The sequence below is a fragment of the Heloderma suspectum genome, chromosome 1 (assembly GCF_057233095.1).
Source record: "Heloderma suspectum isolate Gila_16-S chromosome 1, 16-S_ref, whole genome shotgun sequence".
In the NCBI taxonomy this organism is placed as follows: domain Eukaryota; kingdom Metazoa; phylum Chordata; class Lepidosauria; order Squamata; family Helodermatidae; genus Heloderma; species Heloderma suspectum.
In genome coordinates, this window is record NC_139458.1 from 225,121,894 (window position 1) to 225,147,048 (window position 25,155).

A 25,155-nucleotide genomic window follows, 5' to 3' on the forward strand; every position below is an offset into this window, starting at 1 on the left:
GAAGGTGTTGTAGGTCTTCATAGAACCGATCAACCTCAGCTTCTTCGGCCTCAGTGGTTGGGGCATAGACTTGAATTACTGTGATGTTGAATGGTTTGCCTTGGATTCGTACTGAGATCATTCTATCATTTTTAAGATTGTACCCCAGGACTGCTTTTCCCACCCTTTTGTTGACTATGAGTGCTACTCCATTTCTTCTATGGGATTCTTGCCCACAATAGTAGATATGATGGTCACCTGAATTAAATTCGCCCATGCCTGTCCATTTTAGTTCGCTGATTCCCAAGATGTCGATGTTCAATCTTGCCATCTCATGTTTGACCACCTCCAGCTTACCTTGATTCATTGATCTGACATTCCAGGTTCCTAAACAATATTGTTCTTTACAGCATCGGATTTTCTTTTCACCACCAGACACATCCACAGCTGAGTGTCCTTTCGGGTTTGGCCCAACCGCTTCACTCTTTCTGGCGCTACTTGGAAATACCCTCTGCTCTTCCCCAGTAGCATATTGGACACCTTCCGACCTGAGGGGCTCATCTTCCGGCGTCATATCTTTTAGCCTTGTGATACATTCCATGGGGTTTTCTTGGCAAGAATACTGGAGTGGGTTGCCATTTCCTTCTCCAGTGGACCACATTTTGTCAGAACTCTCTGCCATGACCTGTCCGTCTTGGGTGGCCCTGCACGGCATAGCTTATGGCTTCACTGAGTTACGCAAGCCCCTTCGCCACAACAAGGCAGTGATCCATGAAGGGGCAAGGGAGGTTACTTGATCAAAAAATGAGATCAGATTTGTCTGGCAGGACTTGTTTTTGACAAATCCATGTCAGTGAGGAGAAGGAGAAGGAAGCAATGTGTGTATGCATATGTATGTATGCATTTATGCATGATAGATACCGGTGTATGTGAATGGATGGATAGATGGATGGGGACACATGGGGGGGGGTGTATGTGTGTGTGTTTGGGCAAGTTACTTGTCCTTTATGACTAGCCATTCCTCCCATGGCAACTGTTTTGAAGTTATGCCCACAACAGTTGCTCAAATTTCCAAATGTGCCCACAGGCCCAAAAAAGGTTGCCTACAAACTCTAGAATGTACCCTAAAGAACACAGATCTAGCACTGCAATGGAACAAAAGCCATGGATTAGAGGCACGGGACCTTATGGATTCTCATGATTTTTACAAGGATCCCTCCCACCCAAACCACCATCAAATTATAGGTACCCATTGTGTCCAAAGATGTATTCTGTGATCTCATGTTGGTTTTGTTGGCATTCTATGTAAAAGTCATGAAGATACATAAGGATCTGTGCCTAGGATCTATGTTTTTGTGCCATGATCAAGTGCCAGAACTGTGATCTTTATTTATTTATTCTTATTTATGTATTTATTTATTTCATTTCTATACCGCCCAATAGCCGAAGCTCTCTGGGCGGTTCACAAAAATTAAAACCAAACAACACACAATAAAACAATTTAAAATATATAGAACATTATATGCATTCTGTTAGAAACCAATATCCAACTTTTACTTTCTCGTCATGCCGTCATGGCAGCCATTCTATGACTGGATACCCTCCCATTTTATGGAAGGTAAAATTTTATGGTGGTGTCCAAATGGGCACATGTCCAAAGAGCTTGGCGGTCCTAAAGATATCTCCTAAGATTTTGTAATCACAATCTAATAATGAAAGATGTCTGCAGGGTTCTATTTCCAATGCATCTCTACCTTCCTTATAGAGAATTACTACCTTGGCTTTCCCTCAAGTTCTCAAAAAACAATATGCACTTGAGTATTATTAGGGCAAAGATACCTTCATATGTTGTATAAAACTGACCCTCCATCTAGACTTGCAGCATTCCCCCTTTTTTAATCTTCTAATTTTCCCTGTCATTCCATCTGTGCATATGGGAGGATTTAAAGATCCATCGTCTTGGTAATTGTGCAAACATTCTCTTACCACATCCTCATTCTTTAAGTTGTTCTTAGATGTGTGCATTTCTGGTTGTCATTGTACTGTCCTGCAACCTAACAGGGAATTACTGTCCTTTGTTGTTCTTTACCATTACTGAGGCTAACAATTTGTCAGGCTTATTTCCTGTCTCAAAATATTTTTGCCTAGTAAAGGCCATCGTTCTTTCTGTATAAAGGCTGGTTGATTTCTCAGCTTGTCATTCTCAACTGAGTCATAATTTCTCTTAAAGGAATATTTTTATGACATTTCTTTAGTGTTGCCATTGCTGCTACTCTGTATATTCCAGGTGACTTATTTTTGTAATGATACTGAACTTGGGAATAAGCTACTCTCTCAGTACTGCTTCTTTCGGTGACAGACTCGCAGAAGTATGGTGTTTGCCAAACACCTTCGTGTGGTGGGGGACATGTTTAGAGCCAAATATTTAAACTCTACCGATGAGAAGGACAGGACACAGTATGCTGAGGACTGGACAAAGATGAAGGTAAAATATCAACCTAATTGCGCACCACGCCTCTACTCCTTTCTGTTTGATTATCCTTCTGTTGGTACTACATGGCCAGTGTAATTCTGGATCACTGTGGGGCTCATGTAATGGAATGGAGTTCATGTGACTGGTTTAAAGTGTTATAAGATGTGATATAGAAAGGAACATTGAGTTTACCATGAATGCATCTTCTTACCAGTGGATGGAGAGTATCCTCAGTAGGTTACTCCCACGTGCTGCAAAGGAGAGGTCTTTCAAATTTTGCCAGAGCTTCTTCCCTTCCTGTGAGAGGGGCCCAGCCCAGTCCCAGGATGAAATATTCGAGTAGAGATGAAAGAAAGAAAGAAAGAAAGAAAGAAAGAAAGAAAGAAAGAAAGAAAGAAAGAAAGCAAGCAAGCAAGCAAGCTCTCCAATAAACTTCAAGGGAATTGTTTTAGAAAGTCAAGAGATCCCAACAAGAAAGGAAGGAGAGGATAAGACAGCGGGTCAACCTCAGGACTCAAATTGTTTTACACTGAAATTCCTGGGACCAAACACTAAGCACCCCAACCTGTATCAAGAGCAGCAAGATACCAACAGGGGCAGCCCATTCATAGAGGCAAACTAGGTGGTTGCTTTGGGCACAAAGTTAAATGGGGTGCCAAATACGAGGGAAAAGATTTTTTAAAAACCCACACATAAAATAACGAAGATGTCGTTATTTCAGTTACCATGAGCGTACGGAGGGAATATGACAGGCTGTGGAGGTAAGCGAGGGGCCGACGCGTGATGGTGGGGCTAAGTTGAGCTTCCCACCCACCTGCCCTTGGGACCCCGTCCTCCCTCGGGTGACTCAGGATCTCCTCCTGCTCCACCGCTCCCAGCTGGGGGGAGGGAGGGAGGGAGGGAGAGGCCCCCCTGAGAGCAGGCCCCCCTTTGCCCTCCGAGGGCAGAGCCTAGGGGCTTGCGGCGCCTTGTTGGCCATGTCGCCCCAAGGATGCAGCCGGGACCCTCCTTCCAGGCCTGTGCTTGTCTCCTTTGTTGTTTTCCTAGGACCCTCTGTGTTGATACAGTACTTTGTAAAAGAAACAAACATAATTTGGGGCACATTTTATTCTAAATGATAATATTTCTGCTTCTGAAGATGCAGGGCGGGGTGGGGATGGGGGATGCCTCTTCATTAAATGGAAAATGGAGAAATGTTTCCCAGTTTACCAAAAACCTCAGCCTAGATCTGTCCTTGGGGTTTGGGGTTGGGGACGCCGACTGCATGGTTCACCTAGGGTGCCACTTGCTGGCAGCTAATTGAGGGCCACCCCTGGATACCAACCACGCACTGTAAGGAGGCAAGATACCCTCCGTTCATCCATAACAAGAAATATTAAGAGCAAGTCCGAAGTTCATTTCTCCATCAGTGATAGTAGGTATCCTAGATGAGAAGTTCAGCAGCTGTATTGACACCCTGGGTGCGTGAGCTTGCTGGTTGGACTCTCTGCTGATCTGAGGAGAGAAGGCTTGCTGGAATACTTTCTCCCCAAAGGTGTGGCGTTGGAGGATATGAAGGTGTCCACAACTTGTAATATCTCGTGAAAGACGCAGAAGCAGCACTGATTCAGGTAGCCACCTTGCATACTTCTTCATACTAAAGCATGGTAAAGGCTGAACCTCTCGTGGAATGGGCAGTGACCCCTGAACTAACAGGCAAATACTGGACCTCATAGGCTAATGAGATGCAAGCCTCAATCCAGGGCTGGAGCCCTTGTCCTTCAGTGCTCATCACATCCTCCAACACTCCGTGGGCATTATTGATTGGGTTGTGCTGCTGCTGGTGGCGGAGCGTGTCCTGCTTCCCCTGAGGATGATGGAATATGTCACTGGCATGTTCAGTCTGTCCGAGATGTCTTCCTTCCCATTTTATCTAGGTAATCTGGAGGAACAGAGGAAAGAAAAATGCCAGGCCCACCATAAAACAATGGCAGAGCAGGAGCTCTGCGAAAGCCCCAGAGCAGTCACTACTGGAACTGAGCACTGTGGGGATGAAGCTCTAGCAAAATCTAGGGCTTTGCCTTTGGAGTGAGAGAGTAGTAACCTCAGAATACCTTCTTCCACTGGTGGAGAATGTAAAATTCTCATGTTTCTGTTAAAGGAGACAGATTTAGGCCTGCTTGACATGAGACAATTTTTCTACACAGATATGTATGAAAACCACATATAAATAGCAGGGCATGCCATCTACGCACACTTGGGTAAAATATAGCTCAGTGGCAGCGTTACGTGCTTTACACAGGAAGCTGCCTTATACTTGTCCATCAAGCCCAGTATTGTCAGCCCTGATGTTCTAATACAGAATTGATATCCGTGTAGGAAGATACCTTGTATACAGCAGTTCTGCATTAAAATATATTTTGTATATGTGTAAACAAAGTTGTCTTAATGATACCTAATTGCTATTCATGAGAACGGCCAATTGAATATGAAAATTGACAATTTACGGTAAATATTGCAGCGTCTTCTCAAATGCAAATTTCCCAAATAGTACTATCCTTTAGCAGCACTAGAGAACATGTGTTCATGTGCAGAGATATTTCCCACTGAATCGATGCCATTTTATTTTAGTTTCAGCATGTACTGGTTCTTCTGTGCTAGGTGAAGTTGGGCACAGCCATAGGTGGCCCATACCTTGGCGTTCACCTCAGACGCAAAGACTTCATCTGGGGTCACAGGAACGATGTGCCCAGCATCCAAGGAGCTGCGAAGAAAATCCACATTCTCTTGAAGTTACATGCACTCGATAGAGTTTTTGTAGCCACTGATGCCATTGCGGAGGGTATGTGGTTTTTTCAAACTAACTTAATTTTGTTCTAAACTGGGAGTGACCATTGCGTATCGTATGGATAAGTTTCTGAATAGCAAGAATCTTGGTTAAAGGTCAAATTAATGGTGGATTTTGTGAGACATGTTTGAAGGGCCTAGGCTCTGCTCCAAGCAGAGAGGAGCATGAGGGAGAGGCTGCCATGCCTAGTGAGGTGTTGAAGTTGACTTTCACTGGACAGTGACTGCCCCCATTCCCACAAGTTTAAAGAGGACAGTGCAAGAGATGGTTGTGCAGAATGCATGTTATATGCCTCCAGCATATGGCTGTGACCTAGTGCTAGGCATCTCATGATGAACTAGGCCTACATTTCATGATGGCCTTGGTGTACTTTGAAGCTGGCAAGGCTTGAGGACACCTTTTGAACTCTATGAGTTTATCACTTGATACTTCATCAGTTGCCTCTATAGTCCTAACTCCTTCGACAGATTCCATCTTGACTTGTGTTCTTTCTAGAACATTTTGCTTTATCATCTTGCATTGAAACAAAATGTTCCAGACTAATCATAGTTTTCCCTGCTTTGTAAGCAAACCAGTTAATCAATTAAATGCTTTTATGGGGCAATGATCTATTGCAGTAGTCTTCAGTAGCAGCCCAGCCTGCAACATTGGACTCATTTTTAACTACTTCTTTTTTTACTGTATGTGCTTATTTCTCGCTCGCGCACTCTCTCTCTCTGTTTCTCCATTGCTTTCTCTCTATCTCTTTTTACCCTATTCTCTCCTTTTTTCTTCTTTTTTTTTTTTAAAAAAGCCTAAAAACTAAAATAGTGGTTCTGCTTCTAGTATGACCCATGTTATGGTGGGGTGTGACCTACCAGTTGAAAGCCAGTGATTTAGTGTACCTTTTCAGAGACGGAAGAGTTGAAGAGACTGCTTCCAGAGATGGTGAGGTTTGAACCTACTTGGGAGGAAGTGGAACTCTACAAAGATGGAGGTATAGCAATTATTGACCAATGGATATGTGCACATGCCAGGTAACTACATTGCTTTTTGTTAAATTTCCATTGGAGCAGCCTCCAGGCATACATGTACACTTATCCCCATAATGATCACAAATAAAGAGGAATGGGTTTATAATTGGCAGCAATTGATGTAGAGATGTAGAGACAGCTCTTCATGAGTGGAAACAATTTTTCACTCACAGACTTGCTAAAGAATTCACACCAGGCTGCTACATTGCAGGGTGCCCTTCACACCTCCATAACACATCTTCATACTGAGCGGCCTCTCTCAGATTATGCAAGGGAGAAGGGGTTCTCAGATCCGTCCAATCTGGGGTCCTCCTTTCTCCCAGTCTACTTTATCGGGAGTCTGACAGGCTTCATTTTTTGACTCTAGTTTCTCTTTGAAAATAAATGCAGCAATAAGCATGGAGCTTTCTTCTGCACTCGTTGTTTTCTAATTTAATGCCACTAATTTAATTAAAATTTTAAGATTAATCCTTTCCTAGAATCCAAGCAGAGAGAGAAACTGACTACAACTTTTGACTTGGGCCAAGTGGTCCCAGCTGCAAACCCATGACCAATGCTCAGTGTGAGTGCATCTCCACGTATCCTACTACCACTCCCAGCTTGGCAAATGGGTGTGACTTTCTGGGATGGTATGAGCTGAATGAGCTCATCTGATACAGGAAGAAAGCCAAATGGCCAAGTAATGCAAGATATTACTATGCAAAGTACACATGAAAGCAAGATGCAGTCAAAAGAGTAAAAGATTAAATTACAGTTGAGGGTAACTCTGTCCTAAGTAGTGAGGAACTGGGAAAGATGGATAATGTACATAAGTACCTAAAGAGGGGCAGTTATTCTTCGAGGCAGAACGAGGAGAGCCACTGTGGTATAGTGGTGAGAGTGTTGGACTGGGAGATCCAGGCTCTAGTCCCCACTCAGCCACGGAAGCTCCCTGGGTGACTTTGAGTCAGTCACTGCCTCTCAGCCCAACCCACCTCACAGGGTTGTTGTTGTGAGGATAAAATGGAGAAGAGGAGGATTATGTACGCCGCCATGGGTTCCTTGGAGGAAAAAAGGCAGGATATAAAGGCAATTTAATAATAACAACAACATTAAAAGCAAAAACATTTCTCACTGTTTTCTGCATATTTTCTGCCCACTGGATTGCAAGGTACCCCAGAAATTGTACAATAACTATTGCTGTTGTTTTATTATAATGATTATGATTATTAAACAAAACTTAGGAGACAACTGTTGGTGTATAATTGACCCACGCTGGAATGAATGGGAAAATGAAAATGTACACCTGGGCTTATTGACCCCCCAAAACTTTGTGGAATGTCTAATGTGTTTAATATGCCATTTTTGTACATACAGAAAATATTAACAGGAAGGGCATTGGGGGTCATTTATACCTGAAGGGGAAAGTGGTTACCTGCTTCCAAGTTTACCATTATATTCTTTACATAACTATCTAGCCCTTTCATAATGTGAAGATTCAACTTCATTTTAAATTGCAAGGTTGTATATTTTGATCTCCTGTGTTAGTTGCATCAGTTAGCTAGATTGTTGCATCTAAGGGCTCCTCCACTTGCAAACTTCCTGAAAACTGAGCTGAATCACCCTGAAAATTGTTAACTGCCATTAAGCCAAAGCTTATTTTGCAAATTGTTAGATTCTGTAAGTGGGCAAGAGGAGAAAAAAAACATCTTTGAAATTAACTGCTGTATTGTTTGAATATGGCAGACATTTATGGCTGCTTGGATTGTTATGTTTTGAAGTTGTTATTACCATAATTGTAACAGTAACGTTTAAGTTATAAAATTTGTAGTTATCACAATTAAAAGGCATCAATTCAGCCCCAGTAACACTGCAGTTTGGAATTCACTGCTTACACGGTGGTGTACTGTTGATCCAAATAGTTTTCATGTTGGAACTGTGTTTCTTTTCAACAAACAATAATGTTTATTTGTTATGTTAAACTAGAACTAACTAATACAGTAGGTTTTTAATGTGGAAGAGGGTTAATCTCTACATCAAAGTGATGTGGACCTTGGCATAGGATGGATAAGCCTGCTTGGGAAGGTTTCAGGCTTCTTTTTCATGAATAAATCCATGGTGGCTTCTGCCCCAGCTCCCCTTTGGCTGGCTTGTTAGTTTGCATGGACAAACAGAACAGAACAGAAAAACTTCACAGACAGAAGTGCTAGAGGTTGAAGCTGAAAATACATCTGCATGCAGAGCAGGTGCTTTCCTTCTGAGCTATTTGTTTATTTATGTTTAATTAAATGTGTATATCACCCAATTGGCAAATGCCATTGGGATGGCTTACAATCATCAAAAAACAAAAACAACAATAAAATAAGAACAAAACCCGTAAATACAGTAATAGAAATATCAACGTAATACATATCACAACATTAAAGAGCCAACAGTAAAGTCAACCATCAGAGAAACAGGTTAGGAGTTAAATGCCTTCTGGAAGGGGAAGGTCTGAGTCTGGCATCTAAACATATATGGTGAAGATGTGGATTTCCCTGGGAAGGGCTTTGCACAGATGGCGGGGCTGCTTCAGAGAAGGCGCTTTCCCCGAGAGCCACCCACTGCATCATTGTGTGTGGTGGCGCCCAGAGAAGAGCCTCTGAAGAGGATCTTAGCAATCACATGGGCCTTAAGCCGTTCAGGGCTTTAGAGGTCAGCACCGGCACTGAATCAGCCCCAGAACCTGATTGTCAGCTCTGCTGATGCAGCACTGGAGTAATACGTCTTTAAATAATTATTTAGTTATGACATTTCTATACCGCCCAATAGGCAAAGCTCTTTCGCTTGAAATGGCCAGTCCCAGTGAGCAGCCTTGCAGGTCTGTCCTGCAGTACCTGAAGCTTCCAGATGGCATTCAGAGGCAGCCCCACGTATAATGCATTTCAGTAGTCTTGGTGGGAGGTTATCAGTGCATGGATTACTGTAGTCAGAGTATCTCTGCCCAGATAGAGTCGGATGTATCAGCCAAAGCGGATAAAAGGCACTTCACGCCACTGAGGCCACTTGGGCCTCGAATGACAGAGCTGGATGTATGAGCACCCCCAGACTATGAACTTGACCCTGTGACCCTACCTATAACTTAGGGTTTGGCTCAGCAGAACTACTTCAAGACAAACCATCTTACCATAAATGGGTTATATAATCAGCTCTTCCCTAATTAGCAAATTAGGACAAATAAGAACATTACAAGAGGGGAATTTATAATTGGTGTGAAGTGGGAAACTTGCATGAAGTTTCATGAAACTTCATGCCTTCACGATCATCTTTGAGCACGTAGATAGTTGGTATCAAAATTTATACTAAGCTACAGGTTTCCATACCATAAATATGCCTTAGAATCTGTTTCCTTCTCCACCTAATGTTTATTTGTATTCCTTTGCAGATATTTTATAGGCACCTCAGTATCAACGTTTTCCTTCCGTATTCATGAGGAAAGGGAGATTCTGGGTTTTGACCCTAAAACAACTTACAACAGATTTTGTGGAGATGAAGAGAAATCCTGTGAACAGCCAACTCACTGGAAAATTGTATACTAAAATATACTCGTCCATAAAACTGCAGACTTTGGGCTCACCAAAGCAATGAAACAATCATTTTTGTGAAAAGAAACTGATTTTGAATGTCATCTGGTTTTTCATTTCTGGTGTTAAGCACAAATTAATGAATGGTAGTAGCTTTTCCCCTCAGCCAGACACAGTTAACTCTGTATTGTTGTTACTGACAGATCTTCTGATAAGACACTAAGAGAGCAATCCTGTGCCCCCTAGACAGAGTCTGGGAGACACGAGATTGTTTGGTTTCCTGGGTCCAACCTCAGAGCTAGGAAACTGCACTCCCTGCCCCCTGCCCCTCATAACGAATGTGGAGAGAATCCGCACCATCTACCTCTCCGTGCTTGGAAAACGGAGTGCGGGGATGGGGAAAAGGGACTGTTCCAGGAGGTGGAGAGGGGAGGAGACTGGGGCTGCAGCCATGTGACAAAAATGCCCGTCTAGCTTAAATGCAGAGCGGGAGGTGCAGCTCTGCATAGGGTACTCATATGCCTCCAAGTTCAGACTCTTACAAGTACCCAGGGCGGATCCCATAAAATTTTTTAAACATTTAAAAATCTGCCTTTTAAAAATCGAAAATGTTATTCTGGAAACATAATATCAGTTTATATTGTTTCCCTCTTCAGATCAGAGGATAACAGTAGCAGACAGGAGAAGCCAGCAAATTTGCTTTCCAGGATTTGAATGTGTTACTCTCATATATTCATAGACAGAGGTACATCACAATTAAAAATGTTCTTTGTGGTCTCTGTGCACTTCCGCAAATGGTACTGTGCCTGTGCACAGTACCATTCAGGAAACTTCTATGGCTAGGGTAGAATTTTGGCAGAAGGCCTGCCCCCATTGTCTCTTCAAGGGGTGTGACTCCCACCTTTCTGCTTAGTTCTCATGCCACAACAGCAGAAGCTTCAGGGAACTTTTTGTTCTAGGCTAGAGAAAAACACAAACCAGTTTGGCTTTATCTACCTTATTTATTCATCATTTCAACCTTCTCAGTCTTTCTTCACTGTGGTTTGCATTTTGCTATAGGAGTGTTCATAGTTTGTCTTTTGTAGTGGCCGCATTGTGCCTACCGCTCAGAAAATACACTTTTTCCTCAAGTCTTCTTCTTGCAATAGAATCTTGCCACCTTTGGATGATCGCAGTTTATGTCTCCTTTGTTTGGGTGGGAGTTACCTGGTTGAGTCCTGCAAGCATTATCTTTCAGGCCAGAGAAAGGCCCATGGCTTCATGCTCTTCTGTGGGAGAAGGCAGGGTCAGTTGTCCCATTGAGCAGAATGAACCCCCTCTTCAGGCAGCTCAATTGGAGAAGTGGCAAATTGCGCCATTCCCCTCCCTCTGCCCCCGTCTGGCAGGCCCGCTGCTGTCGCCTCCAGTGGGTGCTCAGCCAGAGAGGGGGACCAACAAGCCTCTCGGGAGCAGTTGCCCATTTGGTGATGCTGGCGGATGCTCCAGAGGGCCCTGCCAGGCCCACTCTCCTGCTGTGGCAAATGCCACAGAGAGAGCTGCTGACAGGGCTCTCCGGAGTAGCTGCCCACCTTCTGTTTTGCTCTGAGAGAGTGGACAGTGCAGCTCTTCAGAGAGCCATCCAGAACCAGATGCCTGACTCTGAGGGGGTCCTTCCACAGAGCCAGACATTGTGGGAAGGGATATCCCAGGAGATTGCATGTACTGCTTGTGGGTTTCCTAGATGCATCTTGTTGGCTACTCTGGGAACAGAGCGTTGTACTATGTAGGCCTTTGGTCTGATCCAGCACAGCTGTTCTATTCTTTTTTTATATATATACTTTTTATTCTACTTTTATCTTTATAAATGAAATAAACAGTACCAACAACCTAATCAGTATCTACAGTTTCCCAACAACACAGTATTCTTATGAGGACACAGCAGTAACGAAAAAGAGGGGAGAAAATGAAAACAGAAAACAGAAGGAGAAGGAAGAAGAAAGCAAGAAAGAAAATGAAAACAATATTTAAAAAATTACTTAAAAGGATTAAAAGGTTTAAACTCCATTACACACAAAGTTCAGATCCCATTCTACTTAAAAGTTATACCTCTAACACTGGCAATATTACAATTCAGTACAGCATAGATGATCAACCTTACATTTCAGTATCATATAATCAGCCTTAAAGCAAGGAAGCAGGCCTGCGATTCATTTCCAGTAACCATACATTGCCCTTCAGTTAACATACAGTTAACATACAATAGTAGAGCTTAACAATTTAACCAGCCTGAAATATTACTAACCAGTCTCATAATAATGATAGTAATAATAATTAAAAGGGAAGGAAATTAGAAAGGATAGTAACAAGTCACTAATAAATTTTATATTGTTCATAGAATCATAGAATAGTAGGGTTGGAAAGGGCCTACAAGGCCATCGAGTCCAACCCCCTGCTCAATGCAGGAATCCAAGTCAGAGCATCCCTGACAAATGGCTGTCCAGCCTCGTCTTGAAGGCCTCCAGTGTGGGAGAGCCCACCACCTCCCCAGGTAATTGGTTCCATTGTCGTATTGCTCTGACACTCAGGAAGTTTTTCCTGACGTTCAGCCGGAATCTGGCTTCCTGTAACTTGATCCCATTATTCCATGTCCTGCACTCTGGGATGATCATTGTTGTATAATGAAGCTTAAAATCAGCCTTACCACAATCACTAATATATTTTGAACTAGATATATAAATGAGTGTGCACATTTCTATACACCCTCAAACAGGAAATTTAAGTACAGTATATCATATCCATTTAAAGAGAAAGGATTTAAAGAAAAAGAAAAAACGAGAGAGAGAAGACGAATATATATGAGCAATTATCTCTGGCCTAGCCTGGGTCTTACAGAGTAAACATAGCCAATTGACAAAACATGTTTATAAATTCCAGTTCATGGGGCTGGAACAGAAGTCTCGTGTGTTTTCCCGATTAGCCACGCCTCCGCCATTTCGTGATTTAGAAATTTCTTCATCTGACCTTCAGAAACAAACAATGCAAAATCTAGCAGGATATTTTAAATGATATTGTAAGTTCATTTGTTTAGCCAGGTTTTTCACCTTGGTAAATTGCCTTCTTTTATCAGCAATTTCTTTGGTGTAATCCGGAAATAACATGACTTTATCTCGTTTTGATCCCCAAACAAGATTTCCGCCCCCTCTTGCCAGATGCAGGATATAATTTTTTGTGGCAATTCTTGCAAATTGGACTATAATCGTATAACCAGTCCCTTTGGCATTTGGCACACGGAAATAATCAGATGACACAGGGAGTATCTCATGCAGAAGCTTATCTACAAAAGTAGACAAATTTACATCAGTAGGTAGATCTTTAATATCAGTAATATGTACATTTGCCCTGCACATAAGAGCCTCAAGTTGGGAGATTCTGGCAAAAAAATTATTGTTAAAAACTTGTGACGCAGTCTCATTCGCTGCCACCCTATCTTGCAGCTCGTTAACCTTCACCTCAATTTTTTTGCCAAGAAGTGTTAATTAAGTCCACAGCCCCTTGCAGGGCAGTGATGGAATTTTGAATTGTATCCAACCTCTTAGCCTGTTCAGCAAATTGCAAGGACAAAGTTTTTATCAGAGCAATAACTCCTCTGTATTTTCACTTCTCAGAGCCTTTGCCATGGGAGGTATGGGTGGGGGAGTGGAGATCCTGCTCCTTCTTTCCTCCTTGATGTAGCCATCCTTCTCTTCAAAAGATCTTGTGGGTCCTCAAATATTGTTGTTTTTTCTTAATCCACAAATTACATTGGAGCATGTCAGCCCTTATTTCTCCTAATTAGATATGAGTTTCAAAACAACTTTGAGCGATGATTAAGCTCTGGCAGGCTAGCCCCAGAGCCCAGCCCCCCTGCTACTTGGCAAAGGGGGCTATTCTTCCAAGACTTCATCCAGATGCTGCTCTTGCCTCCCCTTTTCAATCCAGGGGAAGAGGAAAAGGTTTTTCAACCTTTTAAAAACTGTTTGAGATAGCGTCCCGCAAGAGGCTCCGCGGAATGCTGCCAAGGGCGACATTGGCTCCGACCGGAAGTCAGCTCTTCTATTCTTACGTTCCTCTAAGAGTTTTATGAATATAAAGGGGATGTCACCAGAATGTTCCTTGATCTTGAAGCAAACTGTAAAATCTGTGAATGTCCAGTTCGTGTCAACTGCTATGTCAGATCCAACTTTGTCCAAGAAACTCCGTGTGCCGAAACAACTTGCACAGTGGGAGTTGTCAGGACCAACACTGTTAGGAGGCTGCTTAGGGGCAGGGCAGGTCCTGAACCCTCTATGATATTGTCAATCATAAACATGGTGCTTTGGCTGGACTCAAGATGGGAGATTATGGTATAACGAAGTAGATTATTCAGCAGCTTTAGGTCACATATGCAAGGCTAGTTCTATCACTACCAAATCAATTGAAGCTGTATATATTTAAAGAACTTTAAAGCAGGCAAAAGGTAACATTAATCAAACATGCAAGAAAGTAGTCATGAAGTAATTTCCCCTTCTGATTAGAGGAGTGTTGATCCTCCAGAGAATAAGAGAAGATGAAGAGTTCTTGGACAGAACAGTGGAACTACAGCACCAAACTGAAGTACAGAAGCCAGAAGAGCAACAGCAAGCTGAGGCAGAAGAGGAAAATGTTGAGGTGAGGAAAAATGAAGTAGAGGATACTCCTTGAAAAAGGGTGGCAGGAGCAGAAGAACTAGAAGACACTCTGCACCAGTGGAAGCAGTGGAACTATGGAACCATTTCCAGTTACTGGAGGATGAGACTTGAGGACAGGCTACAGAGGAAGAAGTACAGGGGAACCTGCATGAAAGCAGAGATTGAAGGTCAGTCAAGCAGAGGCAATGAAACCAAGGTCTACAACAAAAAGAGAAGAGCAGTAGTAGTGGGAGACTCCTTGCTGCATGGGATTGAAACCCAAGTATGTCTCCAAGACCCATGGACTTGTCAGTTATGCTGTCTCCCAGGAAGATGGATTAGAGATGTGACCGAAGGGTTGCCTATACTCATAAAGCCCACCGACAGGTACCCCTTTCTTCTCATCCATGTGGGAACAAATGCTACCGCCAAGCAGAGCTACGAAGAAATCACGTCAGACTTTGAAGCTTTGGGAAGGAAACGCAAGAACTTTGGGGCCCAGACAGATTTCTCATCCATCCTTCCAGTAGTTAGAAGAGGGATAAAAAGGGAAAGGAAAATACTCCATGTGAATGACTGGCTACAAAGGTGGTGCCGACATGAGAGATTTGGATTCTGGGACCACGGGCTATACTTCCTGGAAGATGGGTTGGACCTCACAAAGGCTGGGAAGAATGTGTTTGGCCACAGCATGAAGAACTTCATCAGGGGGGCTTTAAACTGAATCCTATAGGGGAGGGAGATGTAAAGTTGGGGGTAACAGTGGACGAAGGCTCATGCACCACAACGGAGAGAATGGCTCTAATAGCACCCAATAATAGTTTTCAAAAACATGTAGGAAGAAAGCCAGACTATAAAACACATGGTCTTCGATGTCTGTATACTAATGCCCAGAGTATGGGAAACAAACAGAATGAACATGAAATCTTAATACAGGAGGGAAATTATGACTTGATAGGTATAACTGAGACTTGGTGGGATGACGTCTATGACTGGAATACAGCAATTGAAGGATATAACTTGTTCAAAAGGAACAGAAGGAACAGAAAGGGAGGTGGGGTTGCACTATATGTTAAAAATACATATCTCTGCACAGAAATACAGGAGAAGGAGCTTGGTAGCCCCATGAAGAGCATCTAGGGTAAAACAAATGGAGCAAAGAATAAAAGGAACATGGTGGTTGGAGTCTACTACCAGCCACCCAATCAAGGAGAAGATGAGGATGAAACTTTTGAAAAGCAAACAGCCAATGTTTCAAGGAAGCAATGGGAGACTTCAATTTCCCTGATATTTGTTGGGAGACAAATTCTGCAAAACATGAGATTCCTGACTTGTGTTGCTGATAATTTCCTCCTACAGAAAGTAGAGGAAGGAACTAGAGGATCAGCTATCCTTGACTTTGTCCTAACCAACAGAGATGGCTTAGTGGATCAAGTAGCAGTTACAGGAACTCTGGGGGAAAGTGACCATGTTATCCTTGAGTTCTTGGTTCTAAAGGAAGCAAAAGTCAAGTGTAGCCAAATGTGTACCCTAGATCTTAGGAAAGCCAATTTTAATAAACTCAGAACAATGATAAGCAAGGTCCCATGGCAAGTGACTCTAATGAGAAAGGGAGTCCAAGATGGGTGAGAGTTGTTAAAAAAGCAAATTCTCAAAGCACAATTACAAACAATTCCAACAAGAAGAAAAGGTGGAAGAGAACAGACGAAGCCAAGGTGGCTTCACAAAAAGCTTAGAGAAGACCTGAAAACAAAAAAGGACACATATAGGAAGTGGAAGGAAGGCCAAGCTACACAGATGACTGGAGGAGGGCTAACGTTGTCCTTATCTTCAAAAAGGGCAAAAAGGAGGAACCTGGGAACTACAGACCAGTCAGTCTGACATCAATCCCTGGGAAAGTTCTGGAGCAGTTTATAAAGCAATCCATCTGTAACCACCTCGAAAACAATGCAGTGATTACTCAAACCCAACATGGATTTGTCAATAACAAATCCTGCCAGACAAATCTGATCTCATTTTTTTGATCTGGTAACCTCCCTTGTGGACTGTGGGAATGCTGTGGACATAATATATCTCGACTTCAGCAAAGCTTTCAACAAAGTGCCCCATGATATCCTGATAAGCAAACTAGCTCAAAGTGGGCTAGATGAAACAACGATCCGGTGGATCCACAGTTGGCTACAGAATTGGACTTAAAGAGTGCTTATCAATGGGATCCTCTCAAACTAGGGAGAGGTAAGGAGCGGGGTACCGCAGGGCTCAGTCCTGGGCCCAGTAGTCTTCAACATTTTTATTAATGACTTGGATGAGGAGGTGCAGGGAATGCTTATCAGATTTGCAGATGACACAAAATTGGGGAAGGGGGATAGCTAATACCCTGGAAGACAGAAAAAAATTCAGAGTGATCTTGATAGACTGCAGTGCTGGGCAGAAAACAACAGAATGACATTTAATAGGGATCAATGCCAAGTTCTGCACCTAGGAAAAGAAACCAAATGCACAGTTACAAGATGGGCGATACTTGGCTCAACAATACTACAAGTGAGAAGGATCTTGGAATTGTTGTAGATCGCAAGCTGAATGAGAGCCAACAATGTGATGTGGCTGCAAAAAAGGCAAATGCTCTTTTGGGCTGCGTTAATAGAAGCATATCTTCCAAATCACATGAAGTCCTAGTTCCCCTCTACTCAGTACTGGTTAGGCCTCATCTGGAGTACTGTGTCCAGTTCTGGGCACCACACTTGAAGAAGGATGCAGACAGAGAGGATTCAAAGAAGGGCAATGAAGATGATCGGGGGACTGGAAACAAAGCCCTATGGGGGGAGACTGAAAGAACTGGGCATGTTTAGCCTTGAGAAAAGACTGAGGGGAGATATGATAGCGCTCTTTGAGTACTTGAAAGGTCACAGAGAGGAAGGCCAGGATCTCTTCTCGATCATCCCAGAGTGCAGGACACGGAAGAATGGGCTCAAGTTACAGGAAGCCAGATTCCAACTGAACATCAGGGAAAACTTCCTGACTATCAGAGCGATACAGTAATGGAACCAATGACCTAGGGAGGTGGTGGGCTCTCCCACACTGGAGGCATTCAAGACGAGGCTGGACAGCCATCTGTCAGGGATGCTCTGACTTGGATTCCTGCACTGAGCAGGGGATTGGACTCAATGGCCTTGTAGGCCCCTTCCAACCCTACTGTTCTATGATTCTGTGAAACACCCTCAAGAAATTGTATAGTTTGTAACGGTTTCACAACTTTGCATAGTTGGGAAACAGCTCCTAGAATCACCCACCCACTTTTGTGTTTACTAAGGGCTCTGATGGAAGATTATGAACTTCATTGTTTTCCGTCAGGAACTTTCATTCTCTATACTTGAAAATCTTCCTGCAACTTTTGTGTTGATAAACATGATGTCAATGTTTTTGTGTAAAATGTATCACACCTCAAGTTCTGTGCATTCAGTGTGCCAGCTTGTGATCAGTTCCAGCTATAGCAGATGGACCTGAAACAGCTGGGTCCGTGCATTTTGGACTCTTGGCCTACCCTTGTTTTTGGCAGGAGCCCTCACCGATCTCTCCCAGAGAGAGACAAATTAGGGAGTCTTGTTACCCTTGGCAAAGCCCAGAGAGAAGAGTCTAAAGGGTACTTAGATGCAGTGGTTCTGTCACTTCTCCACTGCTTCGTATTTTATCTAGACACAGCCTAGTCTGGCTCCTCAGGTACTCGCTGCGCCACAGGTGAAGGTTTGCAAAACAACAACCCCATTTTAAAAGGAAGCCCTTTTTTACCTTTGTTGTAGAAACTCAGGAGTTTCAACATACCCCAGTCTTCAGCTTCAGGAATGGGTCAGACTGACCCAGATAAACTATCTTTAAACCTTATCCGATCTAGGAAGGCATCCTACACACGGCAGCCCCCTTTGTGTGTGTGTGTGTGTGTGTGTGTGTGTGTGTGTTTATGCTCAGATTTGGTCTAATTTTGAACTGTACTGGGTCAGAGCCCCAGCCACGTTGTGCAGCCTTCCCTGGCCAAACTAGTGGAAGGATTGCAGCAGGACTCCTGTTTGCTTCCTCTGGTTCCCTCTCTCTATTTCGTCATCAGTTGGCTAAGTCTTCAAGTATAATTGGTCAGACCGATGGCAGTAATGCTAAGGATCCTTGAATGCAGTGAGAATTGTTGGTGCAAGCCTATTTCCTCTCTTTGGGAGGAAACAGGAGGTACATGCACAAAGCGCTAGAAATTGGCACGAACGCATTTTGCAACCTCCTTCCTCCATCGCCTTTTGTTGTTGTGCCTGTGCACCAAGACTAGCCTGATCACACCACCTCTTCTTAGCACAAGTTCCCCAAAATTATTTTCCTTCTCCCAACTCTAACGCTCACCCTAAACTTTTCCTTTCCACTTCCAAAGTGTTAGGGACTCCAATTTACTTAATCCTCACCTCTTTGGCCTCCCATACTGACAAGTTCATCCTATATTAACATGGGGCAGTGCATGCCCAAAGCCTGGTTTTAAGCTTCGGTTTCAATCTTGGGGAGAACTAAGCTAATTTCCCCATAATCTGATTCTCTCTACCGGCTTTGTTCTCAGTGTACGCTTGTATTTGAATTATGATCACTATACCAAGTTACTTTCCCTGGAGCAAAGAGTAATGGGCAGATTACAAACAGCTAAAAGACTAACAGTTGCAATATAAAATACAATACAAGAATTTAAAAATGAAATACAATACAAAACAAGCAGCACAAGAATAGATAAAACAGCCATAAATCTAGAACTAGGCCTCTAAAATGCCTGGGAGAAAAGAAAGGTCTTGCCTGGTGTCAAAAAGATAGCAACTCAGTCACCAGTGAACCTCTTTGGGGAGGGCATTCCATAAGTGGGGTGCTAGCTTTCTTTGCACCCAGGGCACCCAGAGGAGAATACATATGGGGGAAGATGTTCCTTTAGATACTCAGGTCCCAAGCCATTTAGGGCTTTAAAGGGTAGCACCACCATTTGAATTGGGCTTAGAAATGGACTGGTAGGTAGCCCCATGGACAAGACATTGCAGTAATCCAACCAGGAGGTTACCAGAGCATGGATGACTCTTGCCAGGCTATCTCTTTTGAGTTAGGTCACAGCTGGTATGTCAAACTAAGCTAATCAAAGGTGCTCCCGGCCACTGAGGCTAGCTGGGCCTCAAGCAGCAGTGATGGATCGGGAGCACCCCGCACCGTGCACCTGATCTTTCAGAGGGAGTGGAGCTCCCACCAGGAATCGCAGAATGGCAGGGCTGGAAGGGGCCCACAAGGCCGTGGAGTCCAACCCCCTGCGCAGTGCAGGAATCCAAGTCAGAGCACCCCCGACAGGTGGCTGCCCGGCCTTGTCTTGAACAGGACAGGTTCAACAGTACTCAGTGGGCAGACAAACCACCTGCTAACAGTACCTCTATCTTGCCTGGGTTGAGCTTCAGTTTAGCCCTCATCCAGTACATTGTCCTGCTCAGGCACCAATTTAGGACAACCACTGTCTTACCTGGACTAGATTAAAAGGAGAGGTAAAGCTGGGTGTGATTGGCATATTGATGGCACCTCAGCCCACACTTCTGGCTAACCTCCCCCAGTGCTTTCATGTAGATTTTAAATAGCATGGGGGATAAAATTGAGCCCTCTAGAACCCCGTGACAATTGCTATGGATCAGAGCAATAATTCTCCAGCACCACTTTCTGGAAACAACCATCTAAGTAGGAATGGAACCACTGCAAAACAGTACCCCCAGTTCCCAACCCAGACAGCCAGTCCAGAAGGTCAATGGTACTGGAAGCCCCTTGAGAGATCCAACAGAACTAACGGGGTCACACAAACACGCCATCTCTTGGCAAACGTCATCCCACAGAGCAACTGAGGCAATTCTGTCCCCAAACTGGGCCTAAAGCCAGATTGAAATGGATCTGGAAAATCAACTTTGTCCACAAATGCCTGGAATTGATTAGCAACCACATACTCAAGCACCTTCCCCAGGATGTTAGCAAGTAGCCTATAGTTGCCCTCCACTTCTCAGTCAAGGTTAGGTTTCTGATTACTACCTCTTTTAAGAAGGCTGGTATCGCCCCCTCTCAAAGAGGAACTTGCAGCCTTCCAGATCCAACCAGCCATCCCCTTCTAATTAGATGTAACAAGTCAAGATGGGCAGGGATTAGCACACGAGTGGTGAGTCAAACTCATCCAAGCCCTTTGTCTGCATCTTCAGCCCTCAGCAACGGAAACTCATCCAATACAACCGGGCGAGATGGTGCTCCGGATACCTCGGTTAATGGAATCGCACTAATATAGGCATCTACAAGTGATTTTTTTATCTTCAAAATGTCTTGCAAATTTGTCACAGTGAGCTGTTGAGGGTGTTTGGAGAAACTGTGTATGGATTACTGGGTTCCGCCTCGCCAAAGATGCACTATTGCCAAAGTTAAGATCCTTTTATGAATGCATATCTTGAGAACGTGGGCAGGTTGTACATGTATTTAGAATAGCACATGCAGTAACAATTCCTTTCCCTGCCTACACCTAGAAAAATTAGCTGTTGCTTCCCCACAGAGCCCACCAATGGAGGTATTGTCTCCAGTCTGGCATGTGAGTAGATCATCTGCATCAGGGAAATTACTGACCTTACACCTGAAGACTCACGTACTCTTTGCTAAGATTGTGCTCCTCCTCACTCTCAGTATCATTTTCTGGGTTCCACCTGGTGCTTACCTACTCTGTGGTGGTAGCCTTTAGAGAGCTATTACTGAGAATGCGATCATTCCAAGACTTCAACATGCACCTAAACATAACAAGTGTTGGTGCATGAATAATCTCAGAGGGAAGATTATTCCACACAGTGGGTGCCACTACACTAAACACCCTGCTCTGAACAACTGCAGAGTGGACCTCAGGAGTATGTGGCACCATCAGGAGGTCCTCACCAGATGATCTCAAAGACTGAATGGGTCAAGAGGCAAGAAGGCAAGTCTCTCTCAGATAACTAGGTCCCAAAATCTGTCACTGGTATAGAAACTTGGCCTGGTAGCAAATAGGCAGCCAGTGCAGTTCCTTCAGCAGCACAGGTGTAATATGTTGCTAGTACTTTGCCCTACTTGGCAACCTAGCCAAAGCATTCTGCACTAGCTGCAGTTTCTGGACCAGCCTTAAGAGCAGCCTGTATAAAGGGGATTAGAGTAATCCAACTTCAAGGTTACTAATGCATGAAACACTGTGGCCAAGCTATCCCAATCCAAGTGGGTCTCTAGCAACAAAGATGGACCCAGAAGTACCCGAAGACTGCACACCTGATCCTTCAGAGAGAGTGCATCCCCATCCAGAACAGGTAACCTACCTATCTCCTGGACGTGGGAACCACTCGCCCACAAGGCTTCCATTTTGCCAGGATTCTGCCTCAGTTTATTGGTCCCCATCTAGATCACCACTGCATCCAGAACCTGCATGGCCATACCTGATTCAGATACAACCGAGGAAGAGAGCTCCATGTCATCAGCACACCGAAGCACATAACCCCCCTAATGACTACTCCCAGTGGCTTCGTATGGATGTTAAACACTATTGGAGACAAGATGGTACCCTGTGGCACCCCACTGCACAACTGCCACTGGGGCAATAGAGTCTCCCAATGCCAGTCTCTCGAAATGACCCTGCAATACAGCGCCCCCGACACCCAACCCACTGAGCTGGTCCAAAGGATACCATGGTTGATGGGTATCCTTTTGGACTTCTTCAAGGAGTGGTCATCTGTGCACTCACACCACCCACCTCTCTTACCTCAACCAGAAGTGTGAACTGAGTGGAAAGGTGAGAGCTGCACCCCTTGAGGGGGCTGGATGGGGCATGCAGAGTGTGGGGGAGGGGCTCTTGCCAAAACTGTAGCTATAAAAGCTTCCCAAATGGAGCTCTGTGCGATTGCAGAGCCCATAAGTGGGACTGCAGAGATGATCATTCAAAGAACTAGTTACAGGTAAGCAACCTGCCTGTACAGAGTTTGGTTTTGCTATGAGTGGTTGGCAGTAGCTGTAGCGAGGCCCTGATGTATTTGTATACATGCTAATTTCTGCCCTTATAGCCAACAACACAATATTCCTGATCCTTTTTCTTTACAATGGGCACATTCCTTCTCCTTGCTAGTGTTAAAGGATCCCCATGTAGTTTAGCAATGTGATTCCCCCCTCTCCTTGGTGTGCATGTGCAGCTGCCTGTCACAGCAGCCCAGGAAATAGGTTTCTTTGTGCTTCCCACATCCCCATCCAGCCCCTTTAGTCAGGTTATGTTGCACAAGCTTCAGAGTGTTCATTCCTTGACAAGATGGAAAGAGAGCTGCACGGAGACATGAGACATGCACAAACCTCCCATTCTACATAATAGCTTGATGCACTTGGTTACACATGACAGGGGGTGGGGGGTGGAGAAGCAAGGAAAACATGGCTCTATTATGCCTTATGGGGATCCATATGTATGTGGATGCTGCACATGCACAGGAAAGGAGAATAAGGCTATCAATGGCTACTAGTAATGATGGCTATATATTCCCTCCAGTCCGTACACCAGTTTCAAGGAACATGAGCAGGAGGTGCTGTTGCATAATTCACATTGTGCTTCTGAGCTTCCCATTGGCATCTCCTTGACCACTGTCAGAACAAATTGCTGGAGTACATAGGCCTTTGGACAGATCCAGCATGGTTGTTATGAAAGGACTGTACCCTAAATACTGACAATAGTAATATGTACAAATGTTCCAAAGGGAGCGAATGTGCAGAGGGCAAGATGCATCTGGAATATGTTTACTTGTTTATTCAAACGTCTAATGGGTCAGACCCAGATTTTGTCATTCTTAGAGTAGACCCACTGAAATCAGTGAGACTTGCTAGATATTCTAAGACGTCACACAGAGCTGTGCGTACTCTAAATATAACTACATCTGGATTTGACACATTGGTTTAGTAGTACTTCTGTCCAGATGGTAGGATTCCATACTTCATGTCCTTTGAACAGCTAAATCCGGAGGTCAGCAATCTTAATTTTTCTCTTAATTTACTGCTACCTGATCATTTGCTATCTCTGAAATCACGTAGCTCAGCCTTCCCAAATCTAGTGCTCTCCAGTTGGTTTGGAATGCAACTCCCAGAATTCCTGACCATTGGCTGTGGCTTATGGAAGTTGAAATCCCAAACACCTGGAGGACAGCATGTTAGGGAAGGCTGCTATAGTGTGTCCTGCAGTGCATTATCCTGTTTACTCCAGTGTCAAGCATTGAAACCCATCTGTCTCATTACCTGAGAAAGGCTGTCTCAAATGATAAATTAAGTTCAATTACAGTTCTATTATAGGGGTATCTTTGGCTGTATGGGGTATTTGTATTTCGGTAGGTGTTGGATTGATTTCAGCACCTGAGAGGTAACTGCACTTTAAGCATTTTGCATAGCTTTTGAAGAGAAAGATGAAGTACTTGTTTGCTCATTTGTATAAAGCAAGTTTGATGCAAGAGGAACTGAAGTGTAGAACAAAGTACATTGTTGAAACTTGTACCATTTCATGGAGAAATATATTGGGACACACAAAATATAAACTCTGGCCCAATTTTGGTGGGGCTTACTCTAATCAGACACCTTAAAATGTCCACACCCCAAATGCCCTATGTATATCCTAACACAAAATATAAAGTCTCTCAGTATTCTTTTTTTTAATGGAGGGAGAACTTCAAGCCATTTTAATACAACTTATTAAAACTCTGATCTCTCCTGCTAAAGGCCTGGTCCATGGAGGTTATAGGAATGAGATGTGTGTGCAAGGGATATCTCTACACCCTCAGGAGCTGCGTTTGTTAGATCCCTGCAGTCTTGTACATCTGAGAACTATTGTTAATCAACCCACAGCATAGTTCTTTGGGTGCATTTGTATTACCTTCCAAATAGAGTTGAAGAAAAGCTAAAGAAGGCTGGGATGTGAAAGCACCTTGCTTCTGCATCACCACTTTTACACTTGGCTGATGATGATCTGATGTTGTAACACGATGTATATCTAATGTCACAATGTAGGATTACCAATGGGAGGTGGTCTGGATCATTTGTTTTTAAAGTGCTTCATTGGCTGCTTCCAGACTCAAAAGTGCTGGTGCTTATCTTGAAAGCCCTTACATGGCTTGAGACTCAAGTACTTGTTGGACTGCCTTCTTCTGTACCAGTCCACCCTTACAATGAGATCTTCATCTGAAGCTCTGTTCCTGGTGCCCTTGCCAGCAGAGGTGAGGTAGCTGGCGACCTAGAAGAAAGCCTTTTCAGGGGCGGCCCCATACCTGTGGAACACCCTCCATGAGCACCCACTAGATCATAATTTAGGAGCCAGGTAAAGGACATAATAGAACTGAAAAAGGTGCAAACAAGGGCAACCAAAATGATCAAGGGGTTAGAGCTCCTTTCCTGTAAGACTAGTGCTTGGAACATGCTATTACTTCATATCCTGCTTGTGGGCATCCCTGAGGCATCTAGTTGGTCACAGTGGGAAGCAGAACTCTGGACTAGATGGACCATTGACCTGACCTAGATGGGCTTGTCAAAACCAGTGGCATCTAAATCACTGTCACATTGTATAATGCTTTTCCATTCTTTCCCATGGATGGTGTCTGCAAATCATGCC

The 25,155-nt window shown here is 43.8% G+C and overlaps 1 protein-coding gene across 9 annotated transcripts in view; it reads left to right on the forward strand.

The window, feature by feature from the left end:
* Positions 1-11,709, forward strand: part of POFUT2 (protein O-fucosyltransferase 2) — a 36,850-nt gene extending 25,141 nt beyond the window's left edge. For 5 of the 9 annotated variants that reach the window (XM_084820550.1, XM_084820551.1, XM_084820557.1 and 2 more), the window contains exons 6-9: positions 2,339-2,464; positions 5,093-5,273; positions 6,172-6,295; positions 9,696-11,709. In XM_084820550.1, coding sequence (XP_084676676.1) covers positions 2,339-2,464; positions 5,093-5,273; positions 6,172-6,295; positions 9,696-9,849 — 585 coding nt within the window. In that variant the 3' untranslated portion in view covers positions 9,850-11,709. The remainder of the gene's footprint in view (positions 1-2,338; positions 2,465-5,092; positions 5,274-6,171; positions 6,296-9,695) is intronic. The other 4 variants (XM_084820585.1, XM_084820596.1, XM_084820612.1 and 1 more) reach the window with 2 other exon arrangements.
* Positions 11,710-25,155: the final 13,446 nt, after the last annotated feature.